Source organism: Diabrotica undecimpunctata, chromosome 6 (genome assembly GCF_040954645.1).
Source record: "Diabrotica undecimpunctata isolate CICGRU chromosome 6, icDiaUnde3, whole genome shotgun sequence".
Classification (NCBI taxonomy): Eukaryota; Metazoa; Arthropoda; class Insecta; order Coleoptera; family Chrysomelidae; genus Diabrotica; species Diabrotica undecimpunctata.
In genome coordinates, this window is record NC_092808.1 from 134154378 (window position 1) to 134177874 (window position 23497).

Genomic DNA, 23497 nt, shown 5'->3' on the forward strand with positions numbered 1-23497 from the left:
ACGGACAAGATAACCAACGAGACTACTACGAAGAATGGGGAAAGAAAGAGAAGTGATGTATACGAGTAAAAGAAGAAAGAATATCTCGGGCATATAACAAGAAACTACACTAAATACAGATTACTGAAAATAATCCTTCAAGGTAAAGCATTCGGAAAGCGAGGAATTGGGAGAAGAATATCATGGTTAAAAAACTTGAGGAACTGGTTCTCCACAACAACAACTAATCTATTTAAAGCATCAGTTAATAAAATAATTATAGCCAGAATGATCGCCAATATTCGAAACGAATAGGCACCAACAGAAGAAGTCAGGAACTATAGACCTTTATGTTGTTCGTTTTGGTTTTTTGGTTGTACATTTTATATTAAAGTTATAAATAAAAAATGCTTTTGTTTTTAATTTACATTTTTAAAAATTATAAATGATTTTATATAAAATATGGGCAAATTTTATTTAAAATTAAGGAATATTAATATAAAAAATTAATTGTTTAACTTTCGTTTTTAATCATACACTCAAAGGTCCCAGAATATGTGAACGTTTGAAATAATTCAGAACGTACTTACGTAATGATATTGTCCAAATATCACATCACTCGTAAGTTCCGGATCTTACATACAGATGGCGCCAATAGCAATAAATTATTATAGTTCAGCAAATAAAAAATGTAATGAGTCATGCACGTGATCACTTACGTTTATCGTATCGTTTCGCTGTCACTATGACTTTTACCAACAAGTCAGTCGCAGAGAAAGGAAGCGGATAAGGTCAGTTTATATATTTCGTTTTCTCAGAGTTATAAGTACATTGTGTATTACATATTGTTTCAATAAAAATGGAAGAAGCTAGTATTAGCAGGGAGAGTATAAATGTGAAAACTTCTCGCAAACAATTAGGACTTAAAGCTAAAAGAATAGTGTCTCTGTTTTCTGTCTGCTTGGTTTAAGGGTTCGCCTGCTCAAAATGTTCTGTACATCTTAGTTTTTCTTGCTGTTCTGTCAATATATTATTCCCTTTATCTCTTCACATCTTTTGTTTGAATTATTTTCTGCTTTTGTTCAGTTTCTGGTAAAAATTTTCTCGCCACTGTTGGCTTACTTAGTTCATGTAGTTCTTGAAGTTGTTGGTTCATATTTTCTCTCCTCTTTCTGAGGTGGATTTTTTTTATATTCCTCCTCTGCTTGTCGGGTTCTGTGCCCCTGTTACATTAGTAAATATGCTCTGTTTTTTCTTTCTGGTTATAATATGACATTCTTTGACGCTTGATAATTGCCTTTCGTTTTATTTACTGTCGAATACGTAGGATCAATTGCGGAGAGGATTATATTTGTAACAATATGATTCATGTAATGCATGACTCGATGTAACTTCTTCCAAATTCCACTTTCTGGCATGTTTTAGAATACATTATGTACATACAGACCAAACAATCATTTGCGGTTGGTAGTACTCTTTCTATTGCTAGACTAAATTGTAGTATTTTCATTTCACCCCGTATATAATAAAACACCGAAAAATATTTTTAATCTTTTTGCGTCTCTAAGATTGACAATATAAACATTTTTAGTCTGTTTATAATAACACAAATAGCTTTTTCTTTTGATCTTGGTTTCGCCTAGATATTTACACTGGAAGTAAATGAATCTTTCCACTTAGGTTGGTAAGAAAATGTATGCTGACAAGAGAATGGTGATAAGATGACTGCTCGATGGATCGCCTGCGAGAGAAGTCATGACGAATTTTGTCATCGAGCAAAGATCCTTTTCAGCGATAATTTCAAAAACCGGCAAGTTTTCACTTAATTCGTTGAGTTTTGGTTAATAAAAGGTGATTTAATACTCAAAATGCTATTTGCCTGTCTTTGTAGAGTGAGTTAGTTAATCACCGGTTTGTTGGATGCTGTATTCCGTGCCAAGGGATCTGATAACAGTATTTCTGGAGGCTAAGTGCGGCCTACATAGTTTTAAGTGAAAATTAAGCAGCCGAGTTATCATCCAGGATAACCTAAAGCCCAGTGCGATGTTTGACTTCTCCCAAGATTTGTCCAGCTTCCATTTTGTGTCTCATCGGTCGAATCCAGATCGTTGAAGTTTGTATGGGACAGTGTTTTTTGTATCCAACTCCAAGGTAACAAACTTTTTTAATAATTTTTTAATAATTAATCATTTTTTAATAACTTTTTTGCTTTCATGACAAATTAAAAAGTTTATGAATAAATATAAGTTTTATAGATCAGCTAATTGTCATATTTTAGTTTTCTTTTAAATAAAGTTAACCTTGATAATTAATAATTCAAAAAAGTTTGGTATTTCATTTCGACATATGACAGTCAGTATATCCTTTTCTGTCATTTGGTACATAACCATATTTTTAAAGTCTGTTTTGTAGAAGGTTCAAGTTAGTAACTGTTTATGTGAAATAAAAATAAATATGTAATGTTTCTCTTTGAACCAGGAGTTTAAAATTATTTTTTTTTAAAAGATATTCATCCTTCAAATTTTTTAGGAGAGAAAAACTTTTCATTCTAAACAAAAACAGGATTTTTTTAAACGGCTTCCTATTTAAAATAGTTTAGGAATCTTCTTGTGTGTACTGTTGCCCAGGACATCTCTATCTCTATATCCAGTCTTCCCCAAATAAAGGAATCCTTATCCTCGACTCAGCTCTCCAGCCAAAACACGAGTAGCCGTTCGCAAACGTTTCAATTTATTTGCGTACCCTATCCCCAAGCCCAGCAATTGTTTAGTCCCCCATTGCAACACCCTATAAACAAAATATAAAATTGTTACAAAATAATTGAATATCCTCAAGGAATCCTCAAAGAATAAACTTATAAACGAGATCTAATTATTTATTTTTATTATTATAAGCAGAAATATAATATAATATTGTTACAATGTAAAGTGACCAGCAAGGAAACATATTTTCTTACGCGCCGCCAATGATCAAATTCAAAATTTCCGAGAATTCATGATTGGCGCATGATTTCGGCTATTTTTCACCAGTTACGACGCGAGATTTTGGATGACTAATTTCATGTTTTGTTTGCTAGACTATATACGACCCAGAATGTACCAACTTTCAAATGTTATGTCCAAATTTAAGTTACTTAAGGCTCGGTCTTGCCACTATTGGAATGTTCAGTTATGCTTGTCCTTCATCTGTTGCCACCAACGGAAATTGCTGACACTGACATAGAAACATTGTTGTAAGCGGTTTGTTAAGATTTTAGATTAGTTACGGTGACTGCATAAGTGGACGGATGTGTTTGTGCAGGCACTTAGCAAAGGTATTACGCTTACGCCGTAATTTTTCGCGATCTGCCCAACTAAAAATACTTCACTAGGGTTTTTTCGTCTATTGTGTATTGATTACTGACCTATTTCTTTTAAAAATTATCGAGGAATTCAATAATTACATGACACAAATATTTCTCTCTTATGAAGCAAAAAAACTCTTGAATATTGTAGAAAGATTTGTCGATACATGAACTATTAGTGCATGGGTGTATTTGTTCATATGAAAAACATAAAAAGCATGAGTTTCTAGATTACTGAAAGAAGCAAACTATTACTAGAAATCGACTTAAAAAAAGAGCACTGGATTTTTCTCCCAGATAAACTAAACAACTATTTTAAAGATACAATGGTGGAAATGTACTTTACTATGCAAGAACTTTCTCCAGATGATTCGATGGTTTTCTACGACGAAGCGGATAAATATTTAGAGAGTGCATTAGTCAAGGGAAATAAGGGACATTTTGAAGACTCGCATCAACGGTTCCGGTTCAGTTAAGTGTTCAACCTTAATTAATGGCAAGGACAATAAATAAGTGACAGTGATTCGTCAGTTCAAATACTTGGGGGCACACACCTTCAAGAGTGATGATCCCGTAAGCGATATAGAATTTCCAGATCTCTTTAAAGAAATTAGAAATAGCAGAGGTTTGAAGAAATAAATACTCATAAACAGAGAGTCAATGAAAATATAAAAAAACTATATTAGACCTTTACTCACGTACAAGTCTTGGGGAGTTAGACTGAACGATCTGTATTGATAAAAATACATATCTTAAAAATACAGACTTAATTCCCAACGAACAAAATAGATTTTGATAGGTTAGCCATAGATATTGAATTACATAAAAAGAGTAATAAAACATACCAAATTAGCAATAAAAATAAAATGTTTAGTTATACAAATTGTTCAACTTATTATTATATTCCTGTTAATGGAATAGTGCAAAAATTTGCTGTATACACAGGAATGTTAAGACACTCATGAAGCATTCCCAATAAATGGTGATATTTGTTTCGGGAAAAGCTAACTGTAGGCCACCGAATATACATGAACATGAACAACTATTATAATAGTTTTAAGTTGACCAGAATACTACTTGATCAGAAAACCATTGTATGCGAATGCTGCGAGCTTTAAGAAAATATACACTAGCAGCCGCACATTAGACAAAACTGAAAAAAGGCTAACTGGGGAAAATGTGTATTATACAGCTCAAAGAAAAATCGTCATCAGATATACAAAGTTTTTTCCTCACACGTCGTCAATTCTTATGACCTCTATACAAATATTCCGGAAACATGTCTCTGTATAAGTTCAGACTAAGTGTCTCTTAATCCATAAAATCCTTAGTTCTTAGGGTATGGTCACATTGTAGTGACAGAAACGATGATGACATTGTCGTAAAACGACAGTTACAATCAGGGAAAAATGCGGAAGGTTATAGAAGATACAATAAGCTGAATATAATGAAGCTATCAAGAATGAAGTTTTCCAAACACTAAAAGTCTCTTTGCTCATAGTAATATTCCAAAAATTATTCCTTCTATTAATTTTTCAAAATAGAAGACAAAAAATATTTATATATATATATATATATATATATATATATATATATATATATATATATATATATATATATTATATATATATATAAACAATTTTCATATGATTCAACCAAATATTAAAGACAAGACAAGAAGAAAATAAGAAGCCCAAAGATTTATTGTGTAAGAAACACATCCCAAGGGTATGCGTCTTTCTAAGGGAAGAGGAGTTACGACCCTGGATTATCCAATACGCTTAAGAAGTATAGAGAAGAGTATCGCTGTTTGATTGTATTAAGAGCTTTTTAGTTTATAGTTGTTACTGTATGTGAAAGTGTCCGTTCCGAAAAACAAATTTTATTACAAAACATTTTTTAAAAACCCGGTTTGGCGCGTTTTGTAGTTATAGCAAAGGTAATATAAGAACCATTGGTAAAAAAATTGAAACGAAATAAATAAATCCAAACTTGTTATAAAAAAGACATATCAACTTAATGGTGCTTAGCTCAATTTTATTAATGGTCACCAGAGGGCGTATGTTTATTTTAGAAATCTGAGGACCTGACATATGTTAGGTACTATTACCGTCTAGAATTTTCAAAAAATCATCTTTTTTAGATTCCTTTCACCTTCGAAAATAACTCTCTAAAATATTATATAGAAATTCGAAGCCAACTCTGAGATAAAAGAGCGCACTCTGTCAGTTACCTTTCTCCAAAATACCGGGTATACTTTTACATCTTGTATCGTTAGTCTCTTCATAGATTCTCAGTTCTATTTCTATAGACCGATTTTGAAATAAATATTTACAAAAAAACACTTTTTTCGCGTTATTTTTTTTTCAAAACTACGTTTTTAAAACTGGCGGACAGTTAATCTCCGGATTTAGTGAGTTTATTTTAATAAACCTTGATGCATTTTGCTTGCTTTGGTTTTCCCTATGATAGTTTACCATAATTTGACAACAAAAATAATACAATTTTTGTGACTGAAAGAAGTTTAAAATTTTTTCAAATGTTTTGTTTTTTTACGAATTTTTCACCATTAGCACACCGCAGCATCTTTAAAATACAGGAACAATGAAAAAAAATTGTTTTTAATCCTCAAAAGTTGTATAATATAAAAAAACGTTTACTTGTCACATATAATAAATAAGATACAACAAAAAAAATGTTGAAAATGGTCATTTTTTAGCATTCTAGACCAGCCGTACTCAAACTGTGGTACGCGTACCACTGTTGGTACGCCAAGCACTTAAAGGTGGTACTCTATAAACTAGAAGAAACGAAGAATTTTAATAAAATCGACTGGTCCAACCAAGACTGTAGTAACTCAAATTTTCCACTTTTTGAGTTACGAGCGCAAAACAATAAATCATAATGATATCTTCCCCAGGAAAGAATCGTATCTCAGTAAACGTAGTTATGCAACCAATATTACGTGTAAGAGTTTTATAGTATCTCCGATTTATGAAAAACAACCGTAGAAAATCATCGTATCTTGAGTTACAATAGTCTTCGTTGTTATCTGAGGCGATAGCATAGGTATCGTAACATGAGTTACTACGGTATTCTGCGTTAGTTTAAGGTTATGTTCAAAAGTTTAGTTTTGTTATAATTGCCATAATGTGTTCCAGAAGTGAGTTAATATTGGAATTAGCTGAGAAAGCGTATAAAAACACTGAAACGGATATTTCTTATCGTTCTTTTGAAGTTAAATTTATAATAAACTTTATTTAAAATAATAACTATGTTTTTGGAAACCCTTAACGTTTCAGAAACTTGGATCACTACAGCATTAAGGAAACTGAAAGATGGTGGATCATTAGAGGAAGATAAACGTGGAAAGCACACTAACAGACCACATAAACTATCACCAGAACTTATAGACAACGTAAAAAATCACATAAATCAGTTTCCTGTAGTACCTTCCAATTATACCCGTAAGAATACGATGAAGATGTACCTTGAAGAAGGGCTAACTATCCAGAAAATGTACCGATTGTACAACGAGCATTGCGAAAAAATAACATCACTACAGCTGCCACGTCACGCCAGTATAGAGATATTTTCAATGAACAGTTCAATATTGGGTTCTTTAAACCAAAAAAGGACCAGTGTACTGTTTGTTCTGTTTTTAATATGGCTAGTGATGCTGAAAAAGCAAAATTGCTCGAACAATATGAGTCCCATATGAAAAACAAAGAAGTTATCAGAAACTTAAAAGACATAGACAAACAGCTTGCACTAGATGATAAGAGCTTGTGTGTGGCTTGCTTTGACCTTCAAAAGGTTTTAGCTACCCCTTTGTCTAACGTAAGTGATTTTTACTACAAAAGCAAATACTCTACATATAACTTTACAGTTTATGATGTTGGAAATAATCAGGGTTACTGCTATGTATGGCACGAGCAGGTGGCTAAAAGAGGTCCTAATGAAATTGCCAGTTGTCTCTGGAAATTTTTAGATCTCAAGGCACAACAAAGTGTTAAAACGATAATATTCTACTCAGACAACTGTGGGGGACAAAATAGGAATCGTTTTGTGTTTTCGATGTTTGCTTTTGCTGCTGCTCATTTTCAATTGATATTGTTCACAGATTTCTGGAAAAAGGCCACACTCAGAACGAGGGTGACAGTATGCATGCTGTTATCGAAAATGCAAAGAAAAGGCAATCGGTTGTATATGTGCCAGAACAGTGGGTTACATTAATTAGAATGGCTAAAACTACAGGAAGAGTTTATGATGTTACGGAAATGTCCCAAGATAATTTTTTTAATTTTAAAAAACTGACTGATACCGAGAATTGGAAACTTGACAACGAAAAGAAATCAATAAAAGTTAGCAAAATACGAGAAATAAAATTTTCGCATGAACACCAAAATTCTATAATGTTTAAATACGAATTCGATGATGGTTTTAGAGGTTGTGACATAAAATTAAATCGAAAATGCAGAGGACGGCCTTCCACTACTATCAAATTTCCACCGAAACTGTATGATGCACCATTACCAATTGAAGAAAAAAAGCTAAAAGGATTACTGTGGCTGTGTAATACCGGCAAAATACCTACAATGTACCATGGATTTTATAAAAATCTTAATTCAAAGAGTTATGTACCTCCTAAAGTCGAGCTCGAAGTTGATTCAGTTGAGAGCGAAGAAGAGTCGGATGAGGAAAATTGAATTAAAATATAAAACTGCAAATTATATCAGTAGCTTCTTCAAAATGTAGCATTTTATATAAATAAAGTTAAGAAACAAATAATTCTGGTATTTATTACTTTAAAAATATCTCCATCGAAAACTATAGTAACTCATTCAAAAGTCACTTATGACCATTTCTGTCTTAAATCTGTTTTACCCTTGTAAGATCATTATTAAAAGTATCACTTAATGCTATAAAAACATCCATTTAATAGATTAATGAATTTTGGTAACAGTGTAAATACATTTTTATAATTATCTCAATTACATAAAAAATGAGTTACTACAGTCTTCGTTGGACCAGTCGAAATGTACTAACAAATGTTATCTTTTACGTTGTGCTTGGCAACGCTGTGAGTTTGAAACCACAAGCGCGTAATGTCTTATTCATTGTTGGCAACACTGGAATTACGGCAAATTGTCACCGCCCTTGATTCACGTCCATTCACGTCATCAGTTTCCTCGTGGCCGTCAGTCGTTGTGGTTGGTTTTGTCGAAACGAGTAATTTGCTGTTACTGATTCGTGCTAATTTTTGCATATAAAAAATGGATAAGTGGTTTAAAAGAGATAACAGAACATCTGAAAATTTCGGTTCATCGAGCTCCACTTCAGAGTCGGAGCCGATACAGGGTGATGGCAAAAAGAGTTCTTTCAAAAAACTAAAAGTGGCGGTTAGGAAATATGATCCCGAATATATTAATATGGGATTTACATTCACGAATATAAGTGATGAGCCAAGGCCCAAATGTGTTATCTGTTCGGAAATTCTTTCTAGCCAGTGTATGAAACCTTCGCTATTAAAACGCCACTTCAATACAAAACATTCAGTGTTGGAAAATAAACCTAAGGATTACTTCGTTCGGAAGTTAACGGAGATGAGAGGAACAAAAAAATTAATGTATTTCACCGGCAGCAACCTAAAAGCATTATAGGCATCCTTCCTCGTGAGTTTAAGAATTGCGAAGTGTGGAAAAGCACATACCATCGGTGAAGAACAAGTTCTACCTGCCGCAAAAGATATGGTAACGTGCATTTTTGTTCCTATGACACGTCCACGTGTCGTAGGATTGAAATAATGGCATTAAATGTTAAAGAAAAATTGGTTAGCCCAATAAAAAATAGTATTTTTTTGCAATACAACTTAATGAGAGCACAGATGCTATGCTCAGTTTATGGTTTACGTGTGATATATATTTCAAACCGAAATTGAAGAAGAGTACTCATTTTGTGAAGCGTTAACGGAACGAACTACTGACGATGAAATATTCAAGAAAATCAATGATTTTTTTGGACTAGACTGGAGACAATGCGTTGGTTTCTGTTCGGATGGTGCCCGAGCCATGACAGGAAAATACGAAGGTAGAAAACTGGTTGCAGAAAATTGTACTTTTACCCATTGTAGTATCCACAGAGAAGCTTTGGTAGCAAAGCGAATACCAGATGAATTTAAACATGTTCTCCATGAAGCTGTTCAGATAGTCAATTTCATAAAATCTCGAGCATTAAACTCGCGTTTATTTTCAAAACTATGCTCTGAAATGGGAAGTGATCATATTCAGTTATTGTTACACACAGAGGTAAGATGGTTATCAAAAGGAAAAATGTTGAACAGGTTATTCGAGTTGCGTTCTGAAGTACATGTGTTTTTATTGGAAACCAATTTTGAACTGCGTGATCGGTTACTAGATGAATTGTGGCTCACAACTCTAGCTTAACAGACATATTTAATCGATTAAATGACCTAAACTTAAGCTTACAAGGTAATCACATAATCGATTTTTTGTAAATGACAAAAAAATGCTTTAATCAAGAAATGTTATATGATGGAAAATAGTGTTTCAAACAAAGACTTGAAGTCGTTTACAATTTAGAAAATTTTGTGGTTAAGCATGAAATAAAGATTAAAGATAATTTTATTTTTAACATAAAACAGCATTGTCAAATGCTAATTGATAGTTTTAAAGAATATTTTGACGAAGACTATGCTCAGTTTCTTTGGATACGACAACCATTTATTTTGGATAGCATTCCTGAAACATTAAAATATGATGAAAAAGAGTCTTTAATAGAACTATCTTGTGATGTGGGTTTGAAAATAGAGTTTCCAAAATTACAATTATCCGAATTCTGGCTAAATATTAAGTTTTACTTCCTTTTACGACCACCTACCTGTGTGAAACTGGATTTTCTGCCATGCTACAAGTGAAAAATAAATTTCGCAGTAGGCTTAATCTTGATCCAAATTTACAAATGAAACTAAGCACAATTGATCCTGATATCGATTCACTTGTTGTAGCTATGCAGAACCATCCTTCTGACTGAATTTTTGAACTGGGTTAGACTGTAAGTTTCATTTTGTAATATTTATAATGCCCTTTTTTAAATAAATACATTTTTGCCAAAATTAGTAAATTTTATTATCTAGTGGTATGTGTAAAAAAAGTTTGAGAATCGCTGTTCTAGACGGTAATAGTACCATAAAGGACCTGATGTTTAATTAATGTGTCTTTTAGACTAATTATGTGAGAATTTCTTTCTATTTGAAATATAGCTAAATAAATGAAAAATCTTTATATTCAACTTTGGTCGAGATGCATTAAAAACCCGCTCAACCAAAGTAAGTATAAAGCAATACAAAAAAAAAATTGTAAATTGATATAATCACAAAATCAAGTAGGTACAATAAAATTCCAGGATTTCAGTTGTCAATAAGTACGTACAAATTAAAAAAGCCTGTTCCGTTGTCATTGTTGAATAATTTTTTTCAAGTAAGATCTTCCTAATTAACACTAATACTTTATATAAAAGATTTACTTGTACTAAGATTAACTTTTTCCATTATTGACTTTACATAAGCTTCGTGAATTTGTTTAGTGAAATCGGCGTTGTTTTTTAAAAGATAAATAAGGGCTTGGGCTAATTGTTTTTCTGTGAGTAAATCAATCTGGTCCGCATCGGTTGTTGAGCTGTCCAAATTGTCTTTGGGTTTTGGGGTTGTGAACATCATAGGAGTCATCAGATGGGGTTTCTGTGAATCTACAAACTAAAAAAAAAGAAAATAATGAAAATCTATCTATATAAAAGGCTATGATGACAGTGACAGGTCACACTGTAATTCCGGTCACCTGACGGCGCCATCTAGGAAAGAAATATGAACTACCATATTTCAATCATAGTTTGTTCTTGAAACGATACGTTTCAATAATAATACTGTATTAATGATATATTAATATAATTAATTTTAATAATATTTTTAAGATAGAATTTAGAAAACGTTTTTAATCGACTTAAAGCTGCCCAATTGGTGTTATACCCCAAAAAGTGCCAGTTATTTCAGGGTAAAGTCAATTATCTGGGTCATATAGTCAGTAAAAGAGTGTCCGTTTATAAGGGAAAAATCGATTCCATTAAGGAATGGCCAGAACCAACTTACAAACATCAAGTGAGAAGTTTTCTTGGACTATGTACTTTGAGACCTTGAAAAACCATTTAATCACAGCACCAATTTTAGGGTACAAGATTCATAACAAGATTCCTAGATAACATAGACCAAGATATGAGAAATATGGAAATACGTGCTTGGCGGAGGAAGGCGATGGATAGGGACGACTGGAGAAAAATTCTTGGGGAGGCTAGGACCCACACAGGGTTGTAAAGCCAAAATGATGATGATGAATTTTAGGGTATCCACTGCCGGAAGGAGAGTTCATCTTAGATACAGATGCAAGTAATGTGGGAATTGGAGGAGTGCTATCTCAAATTCAAGGAGGACAGGAACGAGTCTTTGGATATTTTAGTAAAGTTCTTTCAAAACCTGAGCGGAATTATTGCGTCACGACAACTTCTAGCAGTACTGAAATCAGTAGAGCACTTCTATCAATACTTCTATGGAAGGAAGTTTTTAATCCGAACCGACCATGCCGCCCTTAAGTGGTTGATGCAGTTTAAGAATCCAGAGGGTCAGATAGCCAGATGGATCGAACGTCTCCAAGAATACGATTTCAAGATTGAGCACCGGGTCGGAGTTAGCCACAGAAATGCTGATTCTCTTTCCAGAAGGCCATGCCCAGCAGAGTGTTCCCATTGCAAAAAAACGAAATCCAAGGAAGCAGCATTGCTAAGAACAACGATGGTCAACGACGACTAGACGCCTACTAAGATAAGGGAAGAACAAGAGAGAGATCCAGTTGTACAGAAAATTCGAAAATGGAAAGAGGAAAACCGTCAACCACGTTGGCAAGAAATATCAAACCTATGCTCAGTAGTTAAGACGTATTGGGCCCAGTGGGACTCATTTATCATGGAAGATGGCTTGGTCAAACGAGTCCTGGAAAATGATGACGGTTCAGAGAAGAGAAGACAGTTGGTGATCCCAAAGAGCAGAATAGCCGAAGTACTTCGTCAGTTACACGACAGTCCATTAGAAGGGCATTTCGGTGTAAAGAAAACCCTTCAGCGAATTTGGGAACGGTTTTATTGGATGAACAGTTCCGACGACGTAAAAGACTGGTGTAAGAAATGTACTATTTGTGCTAAGAGTAACGGGCCTTACCAAAAAAGGAGAGCTCCTATGAGACAGTATAATGTTGGAAGCCCGTTTGAAAGAATAGCGTTGGACATTGCTGGGCCATGTCCAGAAAGTGAAAATGGAGGCAAGTACATGTTGGTAGTAATGGATTATTTCACTAAGTGGGTACAAATTTACGCACTTCCAGACTAGAAGGCTGCCACCATTTCAGATAAGTTGATCAAAGAATATATCAGCCGATTTGGAGTGCCCTTGGACACCCATAGTGACCAAGGAAGTAACTTCGAAAGCGATCAATTCCAAGGAATATGTGATAAACTAGACATGAAGAAAACAAGAACTACAGCATATCCGCAATCGGATGGTATGGTAGAACGGATGAATAGGACAGTTGGCAAGTATTTGACAAAGATGGTGTCCCATCATCAGCGAGACTGAAACCAATATCTTCCGTTCTTCACAATTGCCTACAGATCTGCTGTTAACGAATCAACAGGCCAGACACCAGCCAGAGTCCTATTCGGACACGAGATGCGACTACCTTGTAATCTAGAGTTTGGGTGTCGACCTGGAGAAGATGTAACAGATGAAGATTATTTGATCGAATTACGAAGAAGAATGGACGATGTACATGAGTTGGTCCGTTCCCATCTTCAGATCACTAGCGACTGAATGAAGAAACGATACGATACGCAAGCCGGAAAGGGGTGCTTTAAGAAGGAATGAATGGAATCGCATAATCACCTAATATCGTGGGACATTGTCAACATTTTCAAAAAAGGTAAGTCTCCAAACCAATTAAAAGCTACACTTTTCCTATGTTAGAAGCTCAAAATAATACTTAAAAAAAACTAAAAGATTTGAAGCGCATCTTTTTAAAAATAATGAAGATTTATTTAACATCGCTTCCATGAATTATTACGTTTTTTGTTAGATCTCTAAATAGTAATATTGGCACTTGACCCTTTAGACTTACAACCCTTTATTTATTTTTGAATAAAATGATGAAAACTAGTTTTTCATTTAATAAAACTCCACACAAATAACCAAACTTTTGATATTATTTACATCAAGAAATTACTGCATTGGCAAGAAGTTATCAAATCTTTTTTATTATGATAATGTTATTTATAGTTATGGAATTTACCATGACATTATATTCATGATTTATTTGCTATTGTAATTTTTATTGTGAATAATCTATATGATAAAAACAGCAAATCATAATGTATTTCTTTTTATAATAATCTAAAATGCAAGGTCACCTAAAATTGTTTAATTATGGAAAATATGTCAAAAAAGTTTTGTTTTTAAAACAAAAATACTTCTTAAAAAGTTGTATTTGTTAACAAAATAGTTGTTTTAATTGCAAAAGGTAACACAGTGTTAAAATATTGATATCAACTAATAGTTATTTAACCAACAAGTATATTAATAAGTGCGATTAACAATTGATATATTTTAACGCGTGAGCGGAGCGAGCAATCTTAAACAGTCTTCTAGGGATGGAATTATTAAGCATGAATGAATTAAGACCAGTAAGTGTACTGCCTACATTATCTAAAATTTTGGAAAAGGTGATTGATATTCAGTTACAAACGCATTTAAAAAATAACAATATAATCCCTATGATGCAGTCCGGTTTTAGGTCCAGATATAGCTGTCTTTCTGCTTTATTAAATATTACAGATGATATTTTTAGAGCTTATGACCAAAACAAAATATCAATTCTAATTCTTCTTGACTACTCAAAAGCTTTTGATACAATTAACCATAATTTGTTATTCTCTATTTTAAAATATATTGGTCTAGAAGCGAGAGCAGTTGATCTAATGAAATCCTATCTTTCTAATAGATGTCAAGCAGTAAAACTTAATCAAAATATTTCTTCATTTCTAGATCTTAATACTGGTGTGCCTCAAGGATCTATATTAGGTCCAATTTTATTCTCTATATACACATCTAATTTTCCTTCTGTGTTTTTGTCCTGTTCACAACATTATTATGCAGACGATACCCAACTCTATATGTCATTTTATCCAAATGAGTGTGATCAAGCGGTAAATGCAATGCAATAAATCATGACCTTCTTCAGCTGCAGATTTTTTCTCAAAATCATTGTTTAAAATTGAATACATCAAAAACTCAGGGTATCATTTTTGGGAGGAATCTCCATAGGAAAATATTTTTAGAGAATTATGCCAATCGAATTATCTTAGGAAATGACAATTTAATTTTTAGCAAAAAGATTAAAAGCCTTGGGATTTGGTTCGACGAAGATTTAAGGTTTACATATCATGTAAGTATTTGTTTACAACGAGCTTACGCCGTTTTAAAATTACTGTATCAAAGCCGCAATTTATTAAGTAGGGCCACAAAGTCATTATTATGTAATGCTCTGGTACTATCAAAATTAAATTATTGTGACGTGCTTTACAATGCGTGTCTCACTGAATTTGATTCATGGAGAATACAGAAATTGCAAAATTCTTGTTTGCGTTTGATTTTTGGCATCAGGAAATTTCAAAGGATAAGTCACGTTTTCACTGTAGTCAAGTGGCTAAATATGAAAAATCGTCGGAAACTCCATGCTTTATGTTTCTACCATAAAATCATTCAAGAGAGAGTTCCACCATACCTGTACAATCGAATAACTTATAGGACGGACGTTCATAATCTTAATCTTAGACACAAGAATACCCTCACTTTACCTAAACATACAACATCCTTTTTTAAACGTTCATTTTCATATTCAATTGCTTGCAATATTAACAGTTTGTCCTACAATATTAAAAATCTGTCTAGAGTCAAGTTCAAGAGATTAATTTATGAGCAGTTGTTAGCTGAACAGTAATTTAAAAATTTAAGAATTAAAAAAGTAAATAGTTTATAATTTATAAATTTAATATGTACTTAATATTTTTATGTTTTATTGTAAATACAATTTCATTATTTAGATATAGTCTATCTATCCTATTTTCGGGGGGTTAGGTGGAAGAGCAGTTGTGTGCCGCTGTTGCACAGTGGTACACAAACTGAATCTCGCCCTACTGATATTATAATATTTCATTGTAAAGAAAATTTAATCTGTTGTTAATAAAGACATTTATTATTATTATTATTATTATTATAAGTAAATAATGTTTTGGAAAATATTAATTATACGAAATAAAAACATGAAACCTATATAAAAAGAGAAAATTATAAAATTACGGCCTTAGCAGTATATGTAGATGATTTTTTTGTGTTTTCAAATGAAAGTGAAACAAGTAGACTAAAAAATGAGAAGAAAGTGAAACAAATAGACTAAAAAGTAAATTTGTTATTAAAGATTTGGGTAGAATTAAGTAATGTTTAGGTATCCAAATAGAGTTTGATCCAAATAAAGGTGTTTTTGCTTAAATCAGAAAAAATATATTATTCAGTTGTTAAAGAAATTAAACATGAGTGATGTCAAAGAAGTTAAAGCTCCAATTGAACCAAAGTTATCTTTAACAATGGATGATAGTAACAATTGTATTAGAGATAAATTTTCTCATCAGAGGCTAATTGGTAGTTTGATGTATTTAAAAAATACTATTACCTATTCTCTGATTTACTCAAAAGATGTTTCAGAATTACTGTTTTGTAGATGCCGATTAGGCAAGCAATACATTAGATCTTAGATCCTTTACTGGATATGTATTTAAACTTTGTGGCTCTGCAATATCTTGGCAAAGTGCAAAACAAAGAACAGTAGCTTTATTTAGCTGCGAGTCATAATATATGGCCTTGTCAGAAACTGCTAGAGGTTGTTTGTCTTAGGGGTTTGCTAAGTGATTTAATTTAAAAAACTGAATGTATTACTTTATTTAACGATAATCAAAGTGCATTAAACTTATCAGCAAATCCAATTTATCATAAAAGAAGTAAGCAATATTGATGTAAGGTATCATTTTTTGAGGGACCTAATATCTGAAAGTCATTAATGTAAAATAGACAGATTATTAAAACTGTTAGGTATAGGTAACCTATAAATTTTGTTTTATTGATAAGTGGGGGTGTTAAAATATTGATATCAACTAAACAAAATTTATATATTAGCGCCATATGTCATTTACTGTAAGTTACGATTAGTACAATATAAACTGTAAACTTTATTTTAGTTAGTTAGTTAGTCTTAACTGTATACTCAACTGGTTCGTTTCATTTACAAGTTTTAACATAGACAACAATTCCATTCATCCAATGGCACTACAGCCCAAATCGGGCCTTGGCCTCCTTCAACAGGCTTCTCCAATCATCTCGATTTACCGCTGTTCTTTTCCATGAACGCGTTCCCAGGCAGTTCCTGGCATCCTCATCGACTTCATCTTCCCATCTCTTTTTAAGTCTTCCAACAGGTCTTTTTCCCTGCATTCTTGCATTTAATAATTTTCTGGGGATTCTATTCTCATGCATGCGGACCACGTGCCCTGTCCACCGTAATCTCTGCAGTTTAGTGTGTTGTGCTAGAGTTGGTTCGCTATATTGCTCATATATTTCTCTATTATACCTAATTTGCCAGTTGTTGTTTTCACTTATTGGGCCCAGGATCCTACGTAATATTTTTCTTTCAAACACATCTAATGCATTGGCAGATTTGTGTCACCACCCATGTTTCACAACAATAGACAACAATTATTAACAATTATTAACAATTAAAATAGAAACCTTAAGGAAATTCATTATGAAAAATATCTAACGAAAACACCTGAGAAACTGGTAACACCATAAACAGTTCAAATATTTAGGTCATACTCAGCAGTGGAAGATATTCACACTGAATGAAACATGATTAACATTATTATATATATATATATATATATATATATATATATATATATATATATATATATATATATATATATATATATATATATATATATATTATTTATACTTATTAATTAGTATGTCAATATTCCTTACCTGACTAAATGGGGAGGAACTCAACAAATCATGAGATTCTTCTTTTTCTGTCTGCCCTAAATTATTTTGTTGCAATAAAAAAGCAAGTGGAGATGTGCTTTGTATCAAAGATTGGCTTTTGAGGGAATTGTGTAGTTGAAAACCATTTTCTGGGCCAATTTTATTGTCAGAACTTGGAAATGAGATAGGTACACTTCTACGATCACCACTAGATATCACTTTTTGCTGCCCAATTAAACTATCTTGAGGGGTTATAGACCTCTGTTGTTTTTCTATATGTTCAACAGAATGTGCAGGATTAGACATTAATCTCTAAAAAAATGAATTACTAGTATAAATTTTAGAGTAGAGAAGAACCACATGAAAGGAAAAATTATTATTATTAGTACAATTTTTTATAGCCATCTAAATGATATATAACTAAAAACAAATACCATTAAACTTTGAACAAGAGTACAATTAACTATATATTATTATTTTTCTAAATCTCATCTCAGCTTATTTTTAGTTTGCATTAAACAAAAAAATTGTGAGGAATTATACAAAACTCCTTTGGAGATGAATGTATGAGCAAAACACATATAAAACAATTATTAATTTGTTTAAACCTTGACCTTCCAGCACAACACCAGAAAATATCGATAGACAGTATCATATTATAAGAAATCATTTTAACTATACTACACTCGCGATCATAAAATCCGGGTCACCTTGAAAATCACCGTTATTTCATTTTTAACGAGCTTTATCGTAAATAATAATACAATTTTAAATGTCTCATTTGTGCTTCGACTTTCTGTTCAAACGCAACAAACAAACGTTTATTATTGCCACCATTAGTGTTTATTAGTGCCATTATTAGTGTTTATTATTGTTTATTTTTTGCCAAAAATGCCTTTGACTGTTGTTGAAACGGCACGCATTGTTGCGCTTGTGGAAGACGGTCACACTCAACGGCAAGTCGCAAGAACTGTTGGCGTAAGCCTTTCTACGGTTCAACGAGTGCTTCAACGCTTTCAGGAGACGGGTTTGCTAACCAGACGACCTGGCTCTGGACGAAGAAGAACGACCACGGCACGAGATGACAGTTTCCTGGTGTTTCAGGCTTTACAAAACCGGTCCACAACTGCAGTTATGCATCGAAATCGTTTACAGGAAGTACGAAATTGCAATGTTAGTGTTGCAACAGTCAGGAGAAGACTTCATTCTTCTGGACTATCTTCTCGAGCAATGACTACAGGACCGCCACTTCGCCGGGCGCATCGAGTTGAACGACTAGCTTTTGCTCGTCAATACGCGCATTGGGGAATTAAAGATTGGAGCAAAGTGTTATTCTCAGATGAATTGCTCATTACTCCAAGAATGCCATTTGGTGGAGGCTCGGTCATGGCTTGGGGAGGCGTATCTTCCGACTTCCGCACAGAATTACTCTTCATCGAAAATGGGTCCTTAACTGCACGAAGGTACATTATGGAGATTCTGGAAGAACATGTTATGCCCACCATGGCAGGGCTTGGAGAAGACGCCGTTTTTATGCAGGACAACGCGCGACCGCACGTTGCCAGGATCAGTATGCAATACTTGGACGAGGTTGGAATTACGAGGTTACCCTGGCCAGCTAGGTCTCCGGACCTGAATCCCATCGAACATCTCTGGCACAATTTGAAAAAACGTATTCAAAGCCATACACCTCCTAACAACGCACAGGAGCTGAAGGATCTGCTAGTGAAAGAGTGGAATAACATACCACAACATGTAATCCAGAGAAAAATTGAGAGTATGCCTCGTCTTCTGCAAGAGGTTATTAGAGCAAGGGGAGGCAATACAAGATATTAGTCATTGAAATTCCACCACTGATGTTTTACCAAGTTCTGTATTTTTCATTTTCGTATGTCTTTTTTACAATTTGGTTTGTTTTTTGCTTTTTCAATAAAAACAATAAAAAACCGTTTTTTTTTCTTTCAAAACAAACATTGATGACAAATAAAAAATACATTAGCCTAAAAAAAGGTTATTACTGCACCAGATGCAAAAATATTCAAGAAATTTGAAATTTTCAAGGTGACCCAGATTTTATGATCACGAGTGTATATAGATTAAATACAAATATAAAAACTCTGATATCTGTTAAAAAGTATCCCATTGCAGATGCAGACACAGACTACTTATAATCCATTAGTAACAATAGTGAGAATTAACTCCCAACAACCAAAAAGAGATGGGCGCATTGGATGATGGAATATATCATTTAATTAATGGAAGAATGACGGATGCATAAAAATATAAACCAAATGAGAAGAGAAAATATACGAGAAATAAAAAACGAATTAAAAAATAAATAAAACCAAATAATAATAAGTGGCTAACGGAGCAATGTAAAGAAATTGAAGAATACAAAACCAAACATTACAATTTCAAAGAACAATAAAGGTAAAAGAAATTACACATAATAAAAGAAAAACGTAACATAAATATACTTAAAATTACAAATGAAAGACTAATCAAGACATAGATACATTCTATTGCGGAACTGTTTGAAGATGATAGAAAAATTATCAATAGAACCGACACAAGCTTATCAGATTTATTCAGGAACAACTAAGATACGAATCAAATCTTTATTGAACTAGGAAACCCTAATATTTTACAATTGCTACAATTAACACATTATTTGGATGTTAAAATCATACATAAAATGGACTAACATTCATATTAAAAATGTAAAAATACATAGAATAATTAATAAAAATTGTACAATACCAGTATAATCCCAAAATTAAAAAAAAAATTAATTTTACATAAAATCTATAAAATCAGTTAATTAACTTAAGATACTCAATGAGTTTTTCTTACAAATAAAATATTTAGAGAATATTTAATTTTATTATATTAATATACATTAATATTATTACGGCCTGGTAGCTTATTAACCCTTCCGGCTCCTTCAGGATAAACATGTCCCACTAAAAGTTAAAAAATTTTACTGGCTCACATGCGTCCTGATTTAAAAATAGTTTTGCTTTAGTGGTATTCTTAGTGCAAAAGCAAGAAAACAAAAAGGAAAATATAATATGGTCTACCCTAACCTACAGCTATCTTCCAAGATTCCAGATTTCTCTAACAAACACCTGTGAGGTAGATAACAAGGTAAAAAGATCTTTTAAACCGATAGATATTTTTAAAAAATGGTTACTCCCAGTTTGTTTATTTTTATTTTTGAATCCACTAATAAGAGATTGACAATTTATGAAAAACAAAAAAAGAAAACAATTGCTAAAACCAATATCAGGGAGATTGCAATAATTTTGGGTTGCTCTTTTGTTATGAAACAGATTGTCAGCACTTCGACACTATTGGTCAACCCATACATCTATTGGTCAACCCATACTTAAAAATAGTATTTCTAGAAATAGATTTTCATTATTACTATCCAAAATGTACATGAATGATCCAGAAAACAAAATTCTTCCAAGACATATTACATAGACGAACTTGTAAATTGTTTGAAGCCTACTTTTCAAAAATGTAGAACTGATTCATCTAGGCAGAGTATTGATGAAAGCATGGTAAAATTTAAAGGGTGTTCTGTGTTAAAACATTACTTATAGATGAAGCCTGTCAAAAGGGGCATTAAAACATGGGTAAGAAGTGACAGTTAAAGTCACTAAAACTTTCAGAAGCAAGAGATTTCATTGAACTATACCTATTGGTTCTATAATTGATCTAGTAAAATGTTCATGTAGATCTGAATTAAAAGAAACAAAGTCGTCAAAATAAGAGCCGGATTATTAAGAATTTTTTGTATAAAAGTGATTGACATGCACTAAAATATACAAAAGCAATCAATATGCTATAAAACCATCTCAGTATAAGATTTTTTTATTTGTATTCACGTCTCTTCAAGTTTTTGCCTTCATCGAAAATATAAGAAGACAGCCACGACAGATAGGCACCTTTTTTCGATTTATAAAAAAAATCAACAAACTTGACCTGCATTTAACCTTATCCAGATCCACTGTTCTTGGGCGATGTGAAGCAGTTTCTTTCACTTGAATAAGAGATGGCATGTATGTGGCAAAAATATCACTCACCTTCCTCTAAAAGCGTTTTTATTGAGAGTTCTACATATTGTTTACCCCTGCCTGATTTCATTTTTCAAGTCAGTTACTTTTAAACTCAGAATAGCTAGTGATTTTATGTATGTATTTAGCTTTCAATGTAGATTTTGATGGCATATATATATATATATATATATATATATATATATATATATATATATATATATATATATATATATATATATATATATATATATATATATATGTACTACATATTTCACATGATATATTAATAACGAAAACATTAGAAGGAATTAAGAAATGTGAAAAACACAATGTAACCAACACCCACATTACAAATTAAATGAAGCTATCCTTTTCTCATGACTCCCTTAGTCTTTTTGCTAGCGAGCATTCTACTGATAATAGAAGTACACCTAATCAGTTAAGTAAACGTTTTGTTAGATAAAAGGACTTGTTTGGTTGACTTCATCAAACTGAATAAAATTGCAAGTATGAAAAAGATCACTCTTTAATGTGGAGCCACACATATAACATTTGACTTGTCTGTTTTATATATACATACATATATATGATATTTTTTTTTGTGTTTTTATTAAATAAAAAAATTTTCTCAAAAACTGACTTGTCTGCTTTGGTCCACTGACTACACAATTAACAATGGCTGTGTGCAAGTGGACTTGGTTGTATGGTAAGTTCCAGTCATTTCTACTTGAAGTAAGAATTTGACCAATGTAGCAAATAATTAATTACTATATTTACTAGACAGTTGGGACTGGGATCAGTGAACATCGTATAACATGTTTATTCTTAATAAAACTAAATGATAACTTACTACAAGTTGCCATATGGGCCATAACATTATAGGCCAACCTTTAAAATTAAAAACAATTGTATTTATTTGAATTACCTGCAATACATTTTCTTCTGTATTAACCGGTTTTTGACCTGTATTTGTACTAGCTTTTGCAAAAAAGTCCATAACACTTTGAGATGTAACATCAGGAACCCTAGGAGTTGAAGAAAATGTTGGAACTGCATCTTGTTTGGTTGGAGTTCTATTAAAATCTTCTTGAGCTTTACTTAACATACTAAATATATCAACATTGTTTCCTTTCTTTTTCGATTTTTCATCACCAGTGTCTTTTAGACCTTTCATGATAGATTCTACTAAAACGGTAATACGAATACACTCCTCTCTATTAAAAAACCAAATTCCGAATATTTTACTTTTTGAATTCCTATACAGTAAAAACGGTGCTTGCATCTGATACTCAAAATCTTTTACAATTGGTTCAATCAAATTGTCAGTGTTTAACCTATTCATAACCATAATACTGTGAAATGGTTCCCCATTTCGGCTGTATATAAACAATGCACCTTCGGTTTCAGTTTTTTCCCACTCGTTAATTGAAGTGTTAAAATTATATAAAGCAACGTGTGTAGCACTTGCAAGAATATCTTTTACATATGGATCTACTCTCTTGATAGATGTTACACTCATACGCAACTCGACGGAATCAGCCATGTTTTTAAATAAAGTACATACTGAATTTGACAAGTATTGATTCGGCTTGCACATATTCAGGATTTTATCCAATTAAAATTAGTGCATGACTGACGTAAATAAATATGCAATATTATTATCCTTATTCTAACAGAAACAAAAACAGTAATGATAATATAAAGCAATAATAAAGAATAAAAAGTAGTCAGAAGCAGTTTTTGACAAATATATTTTTCTTAGGACATGAAAATGTTTTTAAGAATATTTTAATTTTAAATTTAATTTAACATTATTCTGATGACTTATACCACAATTATTAATATCTGAATGTTTATTAAACAGTTAATATTGTATTAATTCCAAAACTCAAACAGATCTATTAG

The 23497-nt window shown here is 32.4% G+C and overlaps 1 protein-coding gene across 1 annotated transcript; it reads right to left on the bottom strand.

The window, feature by feature from the left end:
* Positions 1 to 1240: 1240 nt before the first annotated feature.
* DCP1 (decapping mRNA 1) lies at positions 1241 to 23148 on the bottom strand. Its single transcript, XM_072535438.1, has 3 exons — positions 22518 to 23148; positions 17529 to 17840; positions 1241 to 11096 (listed from the first exon to the last, which is right to left on the bottom strand). Exons 1-3 carry the CDS (start codon positions 23133 to 23135, stop codon positions 10851 to 10853), a joined length of 1176 nt encoding a protein of 391 aa, XP_072391539.1. The 5' UTR covers positions 23136 to 23148; the 3' UTR covers positions 1241 to 10850.
* Between the last annotated feature and the right edge of the window lie 349 nt (positions 23149 to 23497).

Coding starts and splice junctions, on each gene's coding strand:
- DCP1 (XM_072535438.1), bottom strand. CDS start 23,135: ATGGCTGATTCCGTCGAGTTGCGTATGAGTGTAACATCTATCAAGAGA. Junction 17,841..22,517: donor CAGAAGAAAATGTATTGCAG/GTAATTCAAATA, acceptor TCATTTTTTTAG/AGATTAATGTCTAATCCTGC. Junction 11,097..17,528: donor GTTCCTCCCCATTTAGTCAG/GTAAGGAATATT, acceptor CTTTTTTTTTAG/TTTGTAGATTCACAGAAACC.